General features: G+C 39.7%; 1 protein-coding gene across 4 annotated transcripts in view; it reads right to left on the reverse strand.

The window, feature by feature from the left end:
- Positions 1–626: 626 nt before the first annotated feature.
- Positions 627–14,906, reverse strand: part of phf3 (PHD finger protein 3) — a 142,399-nt gene continuing 128,119 nt past the window's right edge. For all 4 annotated transcript variants that reach the window (XM_070884866.1, XM_070884865.1, XM_070884868.1 and 1 more), the window contains 2 exons: positions 5,186–5,381; positions 627–3,953 (listed from right to left, as the gene is read on the reverse strand). In XM_070884866.1, the coding sequence (XP_070740967.1) occupies positions 1,426–3,953; positions 5,186–5,381 (2,724 nt within the window). In that variant the 3' untranslated portion in view covers positions 627–1,425. The remainder of the gene's footprint in view (positions 3,954–5,185; positions 5,382–14,906) is intronic.

The following is a 14,906-nucleotide window of genomic DNA, read 5'->3' on the forward strand; positions in this document are numbered from 1 at the left end:
TAAGGACCCTTCTAATGGGGTAATTTATGTTTGCAATGGTCTTCCACGTTGAAAGCAGTTAGCAATTAAATGTTTTGAAGATGGGGAGAAATTAGTTTTTTTTTTAAGAAAAATAAATTTTCATAGCCTGAAAACTGCCTTTAAAGACCGTGATTCCATCCAATTAAATGGCAAGCATTGAAAGTTAACCAAGTCCGTGTGTGATGCATTTTATGTATCAAATTCTGGAAGGGATGTTTCTGACTGGTGCCCTTGTAATCTTACTGTCAAGAAGACTGTCAGAGGAGCTCAAAGGGTTAAAATGAATGCCAGCTCTACTTCAGCTCTCTCAACCTAATCCGTACCTTATTTCTTTTTACAATGCTATCCTTAACATTGTGAGAAATGAAGTACTTTCCCAATGCTAGCACTAAGCACCCAGTCATAGCATCAACTAAGATTATAGGATAAAGTTTCTCATACTACCCAATAATGTATGCACACCAAAACACGAGAGCTCTCCTCCCCCCCACCTACCCCCACATACACGCACACAAAGTGATGTACATTTCCTGTGGTTTATTTTAGGAAAAAAAACAAATCACACTTGGGGGATATGCTATATTAAAACCAGAACACAACTATAATGTGAAGAAAATTCATTTTTATAATCATTTACAATGAAAACATCATTTAAAATATTTACACTGAGATTCATCAGTAAAAAGATCGATGAATAAAACAGAGAAAGGTAGTATACAAGCAATAGTCTACAATGTTGAAGCAACAAAGATAACAATGTGACAATTTTACAAAATATAGTTGGATGTATAGTTTTATTCTCAATGCACTCTTTATCTAAAATTTTGATACAACACTTACATTGTAGTGATTGCCCATTTAAGCATCAAAACAGTGCAATAGTTAACAGCCAACTCCTGCGAATGGAATTAATAGATTGAAATAGAAGTACAACATAAAACCTCAGAAATGTGCAACCACAACTGGTTCGAATAAGAACATGATACCTTTGTATAATTATTCTTAAGTGTGCGCCACTGCAAATTGCCTACAAAGCGTACATTATTTCAGGAAAGAACCCAGACAACAGTAACAGCAAGAGCTGTGGTTTTTAAACTTTTCAATTTTGACATGTATAGTAGCTCATGCTAGAACTCTCTGTTTGGCTAATAATCAGAAGTAATAAAATTACTTAAAAAGTTACACTACCAGCTTCTTGTATTGTTAATTAGTATTTAAGAGCAGCAAGACATGGTTGTAAATACTGTATGTTGTACAAGAAAACACACAAGTAAAATCATGTCCTCATAACATTGCAACATGAACTGGCATCCTAGTTGACGAGTACAGATATACCGCTTATTTCTGCTTGAAACTATCAGGACAAAGTTCACAGATTAGAATTTTTGGTTCTATACCGATAAGTTAGTCAGCAGTAGACTCTGGAGAACTCTTTCTCTTCTTGCTTTTGCTTCTGTCACTGTGGTCCCTTTTATCATGGTCTTTATCCCTGTGGTGTTTATCCCTTTCCACATCTTTTTCTCTTTCCTGGATCTTCTCTCGGTGCTTGTCCTTGCTCTTTCCCTTTCCTCTATCTTTGTCACTATCGTGATCTTCATTTTCAGATTTGCCCTTTTCTCTTTCTTTGCTTCGTTCTCTTCTTGAGTCTGCGCCATCATGGCTCCTTTCACTTTCCCGATATCGGTCCCGATCTTTATCTCTATACCTGTCCTCATGACTTCTTCTCTTCTCTCTGTCTCTCCCTTTATCGCGGTCTCTTTCTTTATACTTGTCCCTGTCTCGCTCTGAATCTCGGTCCCAGTATTTGTCCCTCTCTCTTTCTTTGTCCCTCTCTCTTTCTTTGTGCCTATCTTTTCTTCGATGATAAGAATCACTATAAAACCTATGTCTATGATGACTGCCATGCTCCTTGCTAAAATTATGTTCTGAACGTTGGCTATATCTATCCCAAAGATCACAATGATGTCTTTCTTGTCTATGGTCATCCTTAATAGGTTGAAAATTTGGTGTTCCTGAATTTGGTACATATCTATTGACATCATTTGGATGGTCAGTGAAAGGTGGCATTGCTTGCCCATGTGCAAGGTGCATGAGACCCAAGTGATGTTGCGGTGAACAGGGAATTGGCGGTAGCCAAGGCATCATGTGGTTTGGGCCTAAGGCATGTGTTGCACCAAGATCTGGGGAATGAAACCTCAAATGAGGATCACTTTGAAGGCTAAATGGTGGTGGAGGAAGTGGTGGGGGCCGGATTGGCATGAACGAAGGCATCATATTACCCGGTGGCTGGAAATTTGCAGTAGGCATACCTCGTTGAAATGGAAAACCAGAAGGGTGGCCTTGAACGTGAGAGAAGTTGAGCAGCTGGGGTATTGTTGGAGGGAAGATGTTTCCACTTGGTATTGGGTTACCTGAAGGACCACCACTTGGCAATGATGTGGACACTGCTGACAAACGAGTTTGATTCTGTGTAGGTACAGCATTTGAAGAGAATTCAAAATGCGACCCAGCGCGTGGCCCATGAAAAGAAAGTAATGGGGCAATTTCTCTTCGGATTGACTGTACAGTCTCAATAGTGTGCGTTTCTACCATTTCGGTATCAGAATGAGTTTCTCCTTTATGCAAAGAACCTGCAGGTTCTATTTCTGGTACTGGATTTGAGATATTCTTAAGGACTGACTGAGAAACCTCTGTAATACAATGTGTTGGTCCTTGCACTTGTTTACTGCATTGCTGACTTTGAGTATTAATTGTGTCTTTTGGACCTTGCTTGGTGGTTGCTTCTTGTTCAGTTTCTACGGGTTTCTTAACAACCTCCTCTGTATCCTTTACGTTTAAGCTCTCATCTTCACTTTTATCTTTTCTGTTATCCAAGTATTGATCATCTGCGCTGTCCTCCACAGGCTTGCTCATTGCAGAAATACCCTGCTGCTTTCGAACAGCCGCTTGTCTCGGGTCTCTGCTTATATTGACAACCTGCGAGGCTCTTGCAAGAGCATCTTGTGTAGGATCTACCTCTTCAGCATTCATAGTGGGCTCGGGTGAAGATAGCTCAATCTTGGGGGTCACAGGCTGAGATGAAGAACTAGCTGAAGCTTCTTTTTGCTCTTTCGAGTTTTCCGTTTTCACCTTCTTTACTTTATAGTGATGTCGAAGTTTCTCGTGTTCTTCTTTCTGATTTGGTTGTGATTTTAGAGCTGCAAGACTTGAAAGAAACGCTTCAGTTGAAACATCTGGTGGCTTGTCTTTTAACGTCAGAGTTGTAAGGAACCCAGTTGCCTTTGCGGTTTCTGCAACTTTGACATCCTCCAACACATTATCGGCTTTCTCATTTTCCTCTGGAAGATTATGCAAGACATTTTTAGCATTCTCCTGATCTTCACTGGTTTCTTCAGGAAGTGACATTTTTGGTATTTTTGAATCTTTACTAACTAGAGGCTCTCCTAAGTCAGGTGCAGTGCTAGAGACAGGTAGAAGTTCAGCTTCTTTATCTGCATCTCCCAATAGACTCTGAAGAATATCATCCAGTGGTCTGTCAGATAATTCAAGAGATGTGGATGGGTTTTCCCAGCCAACCAAAACTCCGGGAAGAAATCGTAATGGCTTTGTAGATAGGATAGGAATAGGCTCTGCTGGCGATGGAGGTGGTGTTTTCAAAATCTGAGGTTCTACCGGTGGTGACTGTTTGGGCTTGCTTCTAAATTTAGGCAACACAGAAGTGAAAGAATTAAAGAACTGGTTTTCTTCATCATCATCATCATCTTCAACTTCAGCTTCCACATATTCTGGTTTGCTTTTCTTCTCTTGAGGCAAGCTACCAGGCAGCTTCTCTGATTCAGGTACTTCTTCAGAAGGCGAAGCACTAATCAATCTCTTCACCCTCTGTCGAATTATCAATCCAAGGAGAAGATTCTGGCGAACTACTTCGAGTCCTGTCAATAATAATTAATGACTAGTCATTACATTAAAATGATGCTGCACTTATATGAACAAAAATCATGCCAATGAAACTTAATTGTATAGTCCTGTATGATTGATGGAATTAACAACACAAAGTGACAAGATACATTAGGTAGAAATCTTTGCTGACTACTTCACAGAGCCATGCATTTTACATTGAAATGTGTCATAACAGTATAAAAACATCACTACAATGAATGTTATACATAGCTGTGCTACTCTGGGGCCCTCTGGTTTAGAAAAGAATCATTGTTGTTGTACAGTTACTCTTTCTTATATTATGATCTATAAAACTTTGAATTTCTTCCTACATGTCTAATTTTATGGCACCAATCCAACACAACTATATTAACTACTGCAACTATTCACTGAATTGTAACTGAGCTTCAGTTTTAATTTGCAAACAAGAAATGCATTTAACATAGAAAAACATTCCAACACACTTCAGAGACGTAAGCAAAAAAGTGAATGTTAACAAGCTTGCACTTCACTTCTGACACATCCATCAGCAGTTAGGAAGGCAACTTGTTTACAGACTATTTCACACTTCCAATTCCAAATAATCAAGGTTTCAGCTATCAGCATCTGGAGTCAATTGTTTTTCAAATGAAGGACATCACAATTGGTACGGGGGCAATAGTGCAGTGGTTATGTTACTGGAGTAATAATCCAGAGAACAGGCTGCCTTCCCTTCTGAGAGTGTAATATTTCCCACAAATATTTTTAATTAATATTTCACACTCAGGCAAGTGGATCCAGCCTCCCTCCAGAGCAGGTAGAGGTAGAGATGCAGCAGGGAACCCATCAGGTCAGCCTTCGTACTAGAAAAGTCAGTCAGGCTATATGTACACACAAAATGCTCAACTCCCGTCTACTTGGCCTTTCCAGTTTCAAAATCTTGTCAGGCTAGCAAGATTTCCTGCCTGACTATAACATTTTTTTAAAGTTTTTAATTACAAGATTGCTGGTGGCAGAATCATATTATTATGGATTCTACTGGTTATAATACTAGTTAGGTACACTATTCTTTTAAATATAGAAAAATAAAGAAAAAACAGATTCATTAACTGAAATCTGTACTAACTTCCTTATTATAACTGATGCTATATTCTCAAGTCATATTAGGAATGTACTTATCAAACTTTTACTTTGTTAATGTTCTATAACACAGTCATAAAAACCATTAGCTGCCATATAAACTCACCAGGTCCATCAAATGGTAATAGCCGGTAAGGAACTTTTTCCAAGGATCCCAATGGAATAAGATACATGTCCTTAACCTGCTTTACATTGTTGGCTACTACCCCATAACGCTGTCGACTGTTGAAGTATGCATACAGTGAGGTGTACGTTATCTGATCTTCCTCGGTTACTGGGCAGAAACGAATCACACAAATTTCCTGTTAAAAGCATGAAGAAAATGGACATTAATTAAAACGTTAAAAGTTTGAAACCTGGCCTACTTCATGAGATAACACACTGCAGCTTAGGTTTTCATTCTAAGGAAGTAACTGATGTTTTCACTGGCTGCTGCAATTACAATTAAAATGAGCAAAATATAAAATGTAATAGTTGTAAGTAAATGGTCACTTACTGAATGGCAGCCAAGTGCAGCATTCAGTATATAGTTAATGCAAAAACTGTGAGCAAGATACTATCCATTTAATGATCCTATAAATTTTACAAGGAAATTTCTTTGTGCACATTTGCCATTTCAATTATTGCTGCCATATTGACAATGCTAACGACTGAAATAACACTGTGTATAGGCATGTATATAAATATGTATTTGTATATATATATATTCAGTGTGCCATTATCTACTTTATTCCAAATTAGTATTCACCAGCGCATTAAATATATATCGTATTAAAGTAGTGGCGCATAAAAACAAGTTAACGCCTCTGTGAATTTACAATCACAGCAATACCTTCAAAGAACAAAAACAATTCACGAAGCCTGTGGATCTTGTTTCTCTTTGCACAACATATATCTGGACTCTGCATATAGCCAACACAGAACTGGCTAATCACCAATCTAAAATGGATGTTTATTTACTCTCCAGGAAGCATTTACTCTAGTGCAAGCATATTTAAATTTATTCCAGATACTTTAACAACAGTGTATCTGGTCTTGACAACAATGTATGTGGTTTACCATTTTTCAAAAATGCAAATTGCCTGACTTTTCGTTACCCAATGCGTGTCAGCAGAATATGACACAAATTATTATTTGATCCCGAACACAGCAGGTTTATTGACATAATTCAATCATAGAGATACTGTATTGATAGGCTGGGAGGAGTGGGGAGTCTCAATGTCTCTGATACCACCACAGCTGGTGTCAATCCAACACTGAAGTTACATCTTTGTAGCGAGGTTGCAAGATAAACAACTAAATTAAGTAACACGCCCAACAACCTGTCAAACAGTTCTCTGCGTTGACACCTACTTATTTGTGAAAATTCGCATGTGCAACAAAGTAAATGCAGCTGTGCTAGTGAACTAAAATTGAACCTAAGTAGCATCTGATTATGAAAACCAAACACTCCCAAAAACACATTAGTGCAAAGACCGTGGTGGTTTCAGAAAGCTTGTGAAAACTTGTCAAGAGTTACAAGGAGAAAACTTGGAAATATATAGAACCATAAGAATCTTCAAAATCGGCATACAGAGGTTAATCAAATCTTGATTATCTTATGCATCTGAGTGCTGCTCCCACTGATGCTTTACAGAGCTGAACACGCCATCATTTTCTGGATCAGCTCATTTCCTATTAATTGGAAGATCTCCAGCACAAATCTGGGGAATGCTGGAATATTCGGCTATGGGTGCTTGGAAATTAGAGTTCAGCCTCTAAGTGGCCAACACGATTACAGCAGCAGGTGTTTCTGGATCAGAGTTCACCGTCAGGTAGCTGCACTGGATGGCTTGTGTGGTCTTGCCCCATCTTTCAACAATGTCTTCCACTGGAGGTTCTGGCAGAAAGGGACAATGACATTGCAAGGAGGGAGAAAGTAACAGTTCACAATTTCAGGGAGCATGACCGCCAAACCTTCCTCGAGAAAACGACTGCTGGGTCTCCATGGAAGGTCTCTTGTGCCATGGAGGGAAGTGGCACTAACTGTCAATTCTCTCACCTCTAGAACAGATCAGTGCTGCTACCTGACAGTGAACTCAATGATCCTTGTTTTAATGCTTGAACTCTAGTGTGAGGCTGAAAATTGGGGTCATCAGTTTTCATCTGATTTTGCTCTTTTTATAAACGTCTTTTTGAAGATAAAACCGTGAAAGCACCGAATTTGGTGCAAATGGAGAACTATTTTTTTTTAAATCAATCTGAAAATGTTTCTAAAATACTATTAATTCCCAAAGGTGAACTTTGGATCATCACCTAACAATTATGTTGCAATCATTAACCCTTCATCATTGATACCAGACACCTACACAATGTCAAAGCCTTTCTGCCATGACACCATCCACTAGCTCACATTTCACACCAATTAACAGATGTATAAGTGATTTGAAGACTATAACTTCATTTTATTACTGATGTGATTTCTTTAAACTGCTCCAACTTTCACTTCACAAACAATGTAATCTGAACATAGATTACTAACTTGCTGTAACTCCTATTATTATTCTCTATGTATTGTAAATTATTATAAATTATACACTTGCCTTTGGATTGCTTCTTGTACCCGAGCTAAATTAACTTAATTCAAATTAAATTTTCATGAAATCTCTAACGCAAGGGTCATAAACATCATACACCATTAAGCTGTGCATGCCAACTGTTTTTATACCACACAATGATCTCACTGATGTGAAACAGCTTTTATGCTTTGTGAAAATTATATAATTGAAAAATGCTGACCTTGTGGTGCAGAAAAACTTTTACAGCATCACCACAACCATTAGGCAATTCAATTTAATTCCTATTTAAAATGTGCATGTATCTCTAATTTCAGCTACTAGGATGAGCTTAAAACAAAATACAAGCAGTAGAATATAACCAGATATATTCCACCAGTGGCGAGGTCCTTCTTCTCCTTAGGCAGTCCCTCGTATCGAGATGACTTGCTTCCACGCCAAAAGGGGATGAGTTCACAGGTGTTTCAATGAAGGACCTAATATTCCAGATCCCAAACTACATCTTGGAGGGTGGAAGATGCCTTTGTGTGGATTTTTCTAACGTGATGGCTGTTGCACACCAGCCACCACACGGGCTTGACAGCACTAGGTCTTGGTCCAGTGGCAAGGATTAACCAAGATGACTGGAGACCTGCTCTGCTGCACGGACTTAGTGCGCACAGATATCGCAGTGTGGGCTGGCCTGTGCTGCCCCTGGGCCTTCATCTCTTCTGGGCCCTGAACTCACGCCTCTCCTGAGCCCTGATTACATCGCTCTGCAATCTCTCGCCGCTGACCTCACCGCTCCTGCTGTACCTGCCATGAGGTCCTTAACTCATAAATGATGACGGTCATCTCACTCATAGAAACAAAAATCATCACATAGTTTTTCGTAGTATGCATATTCTATTTATATCACAGCTAATGATTTCATTTTCACCCAAAATTGCACCACATAGCAACATTCTTTCTTTTCTCATTGTATCATAAGTGCCTTAACTAATTTGTGTTTCTACTGTTTCAGCATTTTAATGAATTTATAACTGATGTACAAGTCCCAATTGTTTCCTGTAATGTTAACAAAACCTACACGAGGAGCAAATGATTTTTTTTATTCCACTCATCATGAATTATGAGGTCTTTTCCAGATATGTAGAATAAAATGGATATACTGCAACTTAGTTACACTTTCCTTACTCTACTATGCTGTGTGACAGGAAAGTAAGAAGTTTTAAGAATCTAATGAGTTTGTGAAATACGGGATTAAATAAACCCAGAAAGGCTATGTCTGTCAAAGAAATACTTTGCATAACTTGATGAAATGAGCTTCATTGCCTGCAGCTGTTGAGTTATTTAAAACTAGTTTCTTTAGTTCAGGAGTAATATGCAAATCTACACAACCACATATTTTATTATACGAAGCACATCTTTTCATAGGACTAAAAACCAATCAGGAACTTTCTGGCATTCACTTTGATCATGGCTGAGATCTATTACAACTCCATTTACCCGGCTTTGATCCATAATCCCTCGATACCCTTACCCAAAAACAATCTATTGATCTCAGTGGTGAAAATTGAACTTGTCCCAGCATACACAGCCTTTTGGGAGAAGAGTGTTCCATATTTCCACCACCCTTTGTGGGGAAAAATGGCCTAAATCTAGTTTTAAAATTATGCTGCCTTGTTCTAGATTCCCCCGAGGAAATAGTTTCTGTGTATCTAATCCCTTTATCATTTTAAACACCTCAATTCGATTAACCCTCAAACTCCTAAATTCAAGGGTTGTGCATAGCCTGTCCTAATGCCCTAGTGTCATTCTGATGAATATGCATTGTATCCCCTACAAAGTCGATATATATTTCCTGAGGTCTGGTTCCCAAAATTGAAAGCAATATTCCAGATAGAGTCTGACCAAGGCTCTGCACAACTGAAGTACAACTTTCGTAATCCAACTCGAGATTAAAAAAAACATTCCATTCGCCTTTTTGATTGCTTTTTGTGCCAATGCACAAGCTTTAGTGATTTGTGTACATGGATGCCTAAATCCCATTGGTCCTCAACAGTTCCTAGTCACTTGCCGTTAAGAAATTATTCTAATTTGTCGTTCCTGGATCCAAAGCAGATAACTTACACTTCTCCACATTGAAGTTTTGCCCACTTTGTCTATGTCCCTTTGTAATTTCCTGCTCCCAGCTGCACAACTTACTGTGCCTCCAAACTTGGATATACAACTTTCTCAAAGCTGAGGCGCCAGCTTAGATCCCAAGGGAACACCACTTGTCACATCCGCCAATCAAGTATGTCCCCTTTTTCCCAACTCTTACCTCCCAACCAATTAATAACCAATATCACAAGGTTACCTCCAATTGTGTGCTTTTATTTTACCAAATAATCTCTTGTGCGGAACTGTATGAAATGTTTTCTGGAAGTCCATATAGACAGCTGCCATAGACACCCCTGTCCACCATGGTTAGCCTGACATCAGTAGTGGGGAAAATGATGGAATCAATTATTAAACATGAAATAACAGCGCAGTTGGAAAGCTGTGACAGGATCGGTCCAAGTCAGCATTGATTTATGAAGGGGAAATCATGCTCGACAAATCTTCTAGAATTTTTTGAGGATGTAACTAGTAGAGTGGACAAGGGAGAACCAGTGGATGTGGTGTATTTGGAATTTCGAAAGGCTTTTGACAAGGTCTCACACAAGAGATTGATGTGCAAAATTAAAGCACATGGTATTGGGGGTAATGTACTGACGTGGATAGAGAACTGGTTGGCAGACAGGAAGCAAAGAGTTGGGATAAATTTCAGAATGGCAGGCAGTGACTAGTGGGGTGCTGCAGGGCTCAGTGCTGGGACCCCAGCTATTTACAATATCAATTAATGATTTAGATGCAGGAAGTGAGTGTAATATCTCCAAGTTTGCAGATGACACTAAACTGGGTGGCGTTGTGAGCTGCGAGGAGGACGCTAAGAGGCTGCAGGGTGACTTGGACAGGTTACGTGAGTGGGCAAATGCATGGAAGATGCAGTATAATGTGGATAAATGTGAGGTTATCCACTTTGGGGCAAAAACACGTAGGCAGAATATTATCTGAATGGCGGCAGATTTGGAAAAGGGGAGGTGCAACGAGACCTGGGTGTAATGGTACACCAGTCATTGAAAGTTGGCATGCAGGTACAGCAGGCAGTGAAGGCGGCAAATGATATGTTGGCCTTCATAGCTAGGGGATTTGTGTTTGGGAGCAGGGAGGTCTTACTGCAGTTGTACAGGGCCTTGGTGAGGCCTCACCTGGAATATTGTGTTCAGTTTTGGTCTCCTAATCTAAGGACGTTCTTGCTATTGAAGGAGTGCAGCGAAGATTCACCAGACTGATTCCCGGGATGGCTGGTCTGACATATGAGGAGAGACTGAATCGACTGGGCCTTTATTTACTGGAGTTTAGAAGGATGAGAGAGGATCTCAGAAACATATAAAATTCTGACGGGACTGGACAAGTTAGATACAGGAAGAATGTTCCCGATGTTGGGGAAGTCCAGAACCAGGGGACACAGTCCAAGGATAAGGTGTAAGCCATTTAGGACTGAGATAAGGAGAAACTTCTTCACTCAGAGAGTTGTTAGCCTGTGGAATTCCCTACCACAGAGTTGTTGATACCAGTTCGTTGGATATATTCAAGAGGGAGTTAGATGTGGCCCTTATGGCTAAAGGGATCAAGGGGTATGGAGAGAAAGCAGGAAAGGGGTACTGAGGTGAAAGATCAGCCATGATCTTATTGAATGGTGGTGCAGGCTCGAAGGGCCGAATGGCCTACTCCTGCACCTATTTTCTATGTTTCTATGTTAGTGACTTCCTCAAAAAATGCAACTAGATCAGTCAGACTTGACCCACCCGTCACAAATTTATATAGTACCGCCCCCAAAATTGATGGGCCTGTAGTTACCTGGTTTCTCCATCTCTAAATAATGGATTGCCATTTGCAATTTTTCAATCCAAATGCACAATTCATGAATCTCGAGAGCTTTTGAAAATTAGGACTAATGTAATTTCCTCACCTATTTTGTTACTACACTGGGGTAGTAAACATCCAGTCCCATTACTTTTTCCATTACCTTTTTTTAAAACTTGTATTACATCCACAAGGTTCCTCCCCATGACTTATTTTTAGCTTCCCTTGTACCACTGGTATTTTGTCCTCCTCTTACGCTGTGAAAACGGATACAAACTCATTTTTTAAAAATCTGTCGTGTCCTCATTGTCTTGCCCGCAGTTGTCTTTAATGGGCCCACATTCACCCTTAACAATCGGTTTCCTCAACATATTTATAAAAACTTTTACTGTAAGCTTTGATAGCCCTTGCAAGTTTTTTTTATATTCCATTTTTGCACATCTTATTACGTTCTATCGCTTTGTTGCTGTTCTCCTAGTCTGCTGGATTTCCACTTTTACTTGTAAATCTTTTCTTTTAGCTTGATACCGTTCCTCATCTCATTTATTGACCATGGTTGCTTACCTACACAAGTGGACTCTTTGCCTTCATTGGCTGTAATCATTTTTAATTGTCCCTACCTTGCCCATACAATCTATTTCTTGCACTTTTTAATCTACTGTGTGGATTTTCCCCTCCTACCCACTACAATTTACATCTTTCTCCAATGCCCTATCTACCCTTGCCGCAAGGTCTTGGGTGCCTCTGCAGTTTAGGTGAAGGCCACCCTGTCTGTGCAACCTTCCCTGGCCCCAAAATTGGTTCCAGTGTCCCACAAATCTGAAATCCCTCCCTTCTAGCATTTACAATCTTAATCATTCTCTCCGTCTGGTCCAGTAATCCAGATTACTATCCTAGATTCTGCTCCCTAATCTAAAACTTAATGCCTTGAAATCCCTTTGCAAAACTTCAAACCTACAATATCTATGCCATTAGTTCAAACCATTCCAGAACCTTTTGTACTCACTCTGTGATGTCCTGAACTCTACCACCAGGAAAGCAATATACCATTCAGGACTCTGGATCATATCTTCAAAAAAAATAATCTACACCCAACTATAAAATCCTCTACAATCACCATTTGACTATTCTTACTGCCTGCACTATTTCCCCCATGGGTAACCACTTGTTTCCCAGTGCCTTGTAACTCATGGTTATCCTCCTCTATGACATCCTTTTTGTCTACATAACTAGTACCTATTAGACAAGTCCAGCTCCACAGATCATCCCCTTGCTACCCTCACCTGTCACTTCCTGCCCTGTCTGCCAATGGTCACCCAGTCTCTCTTACTAGCTTCTCTATTGCCATGACCAGCCTCTGGAATGTCTGCTCCAAAAAACATTCTCCCTCGCGAATGTTGCACAGTGTGTCCAGTTAACTCTCAAGCTGTGCAACTTTCTGCTCAAAAATGCAACCTTCATACACATCATAGATACATATTCACCCTGCATGTAATGCGAGTCCAGGCAGGTGCACATCATGCATGCTGCACAGATCACTCCAGACTTCATCCTGCCATATTTAAACCAATAGATATTATTTTTAAGTTACGGGTTATGAATTATTTCTGCTCACTCTCATTATTTTTGCTTCATATATTTTGAAAGTCTCTTTCTGCCTTATCCCTGAAGCTATTATATAGTGAAAATTGTAAATTAGAGATCAGATGAATAATTACTTAAATACTTAGCTCTTTCTGGCCGTCACCATTCCTTGCTGACAGGAGGCAATTTACATACCCACTAGCACTTCAAAGTCTTGTTGAGACCATATGTAAATTCCCAGTGTACGGTTCACTGAGTCTCAATGTAATTAGCAAACCTGAGTTTTAGGGAAAAACCCCAACATTCATTCATTCAGAAATGTTATGAAAAAGAATGCAATTGATTTACCTGCGAGCACTTTAAAGTGATGGTGGTTCCATATGCAAATTTCTAGTTATATTTAGTTTATGAATTCAGCTGCAAATTTAATACAGCTAATTTATTATTCTTCCTTCCTATTCATGAATAGTCTGAGAGAACAAGAAATAACCTATGACCTAAGAGGCTTTCAGTTTCCCAAACTTTATTTAGTTAATGCTGCTATGAGAGAAATCTGTAAATGTAAGTATTATGGTGCAGTAGTCATTATAACATTTTTATTTTGGAAAATGAAACGTGTGCAATTCATTAGAAACAAAAATATTTTTCAAACTTGCAAGACCCAATACAGGATTTCACCCACCCAATATCAATACCTATCTCTAGAACTAGCTACAAATTCATACACAAAGACCTAATACAGAAATTTTTATGATGTTAAAACAGGACTGGTGGCGTTTTCTATCACAAGAACTTCAGGCTGGTCTGATAACCACACCCTGGAGGCATAGGCCGCAAGGAACAATTATACTCGTTGGGGTTGCAATGTACCCAGCTGGTATGTATGGTTTTCAGGGGTCAAATAGTACGAAATAGCTTTAAGGCAGGTTTGAAGTTGCATCCCCTGGTACATAAGAACATAAGAATTAGGAACAGAAGTAGGCCATCTAGCCCCTCGAGCCTGCTCCACCATTCAACGAGATCATGGCTGATCTGGCCATGGACTCAGGTCCACTTACCCGCCCGCTCCCCATAACCTTCGATTCCCTTATTGGTTAAAAATCTATCTATCTGTGACTTGAATACATTCAATGAGCTAGCCTCAACTGCTTCCTTGGGCAGAGAATTCCACAGACTCACAACCCTCTGAGAGAAGAAATTCCTTCTCAACTCGGTTTTAAATTGGCTCCCCCGTATTTTGAGGCTGTGCCCCCTAGTTCTAGTCTCCCCGACCAGTGGAAACAACCTCTCTGCCTCTATCTTGTCTATCCCTTTCATTATTTTAAATGTTTCTATAAGATCACCCCTCATCCTTCTGAACTCCAACGAGTAAAGACCCAGTCTACTCAATCTATCATTATAAGGTAACCCCCTCATCTTCGGAATCAGCCTAGTGAATCGTCTCTGTACCCCCTCCAAAGCTAGTATATCCTTCAAGTAAGGTGACCAAAACTGCACGCAGTACTCCAGGTGCGGCCTCACCAATACCCTATACAGTTGCAGAAGGACCTCCCTGCTTTTGTACTCCATCCCTCTCGCAATGAAGGCCAACATTCCATTCGCCTTCCTGATTACCTGTTGCACCTGCAAACTAACTTTTTGAAATTACAACGTAGCATGTTGTAATTTCTCCCCATTCAAATAATATTCCTTTTTACTGTTTTTTTTTCCCCAAGGTGAATGACCTCACACTTTCCGACATTGTATTCCATCTGC

Source organism: Pristiophorus japonicus, chromosome 7 (genome assembly GCF_044704955.1).
Source record: "Pristiophorus japonicus isolate sPriJap1 chromosome 7, sPriJap1.hap1, whole genome shotgun sequence".
Taxonomy (NCBI): Eukaryota; Metazoa; Chordata; class Chondrichthyes; family Pristiophoridae; genus Pristiophorus; species Pristiophorus japonicus.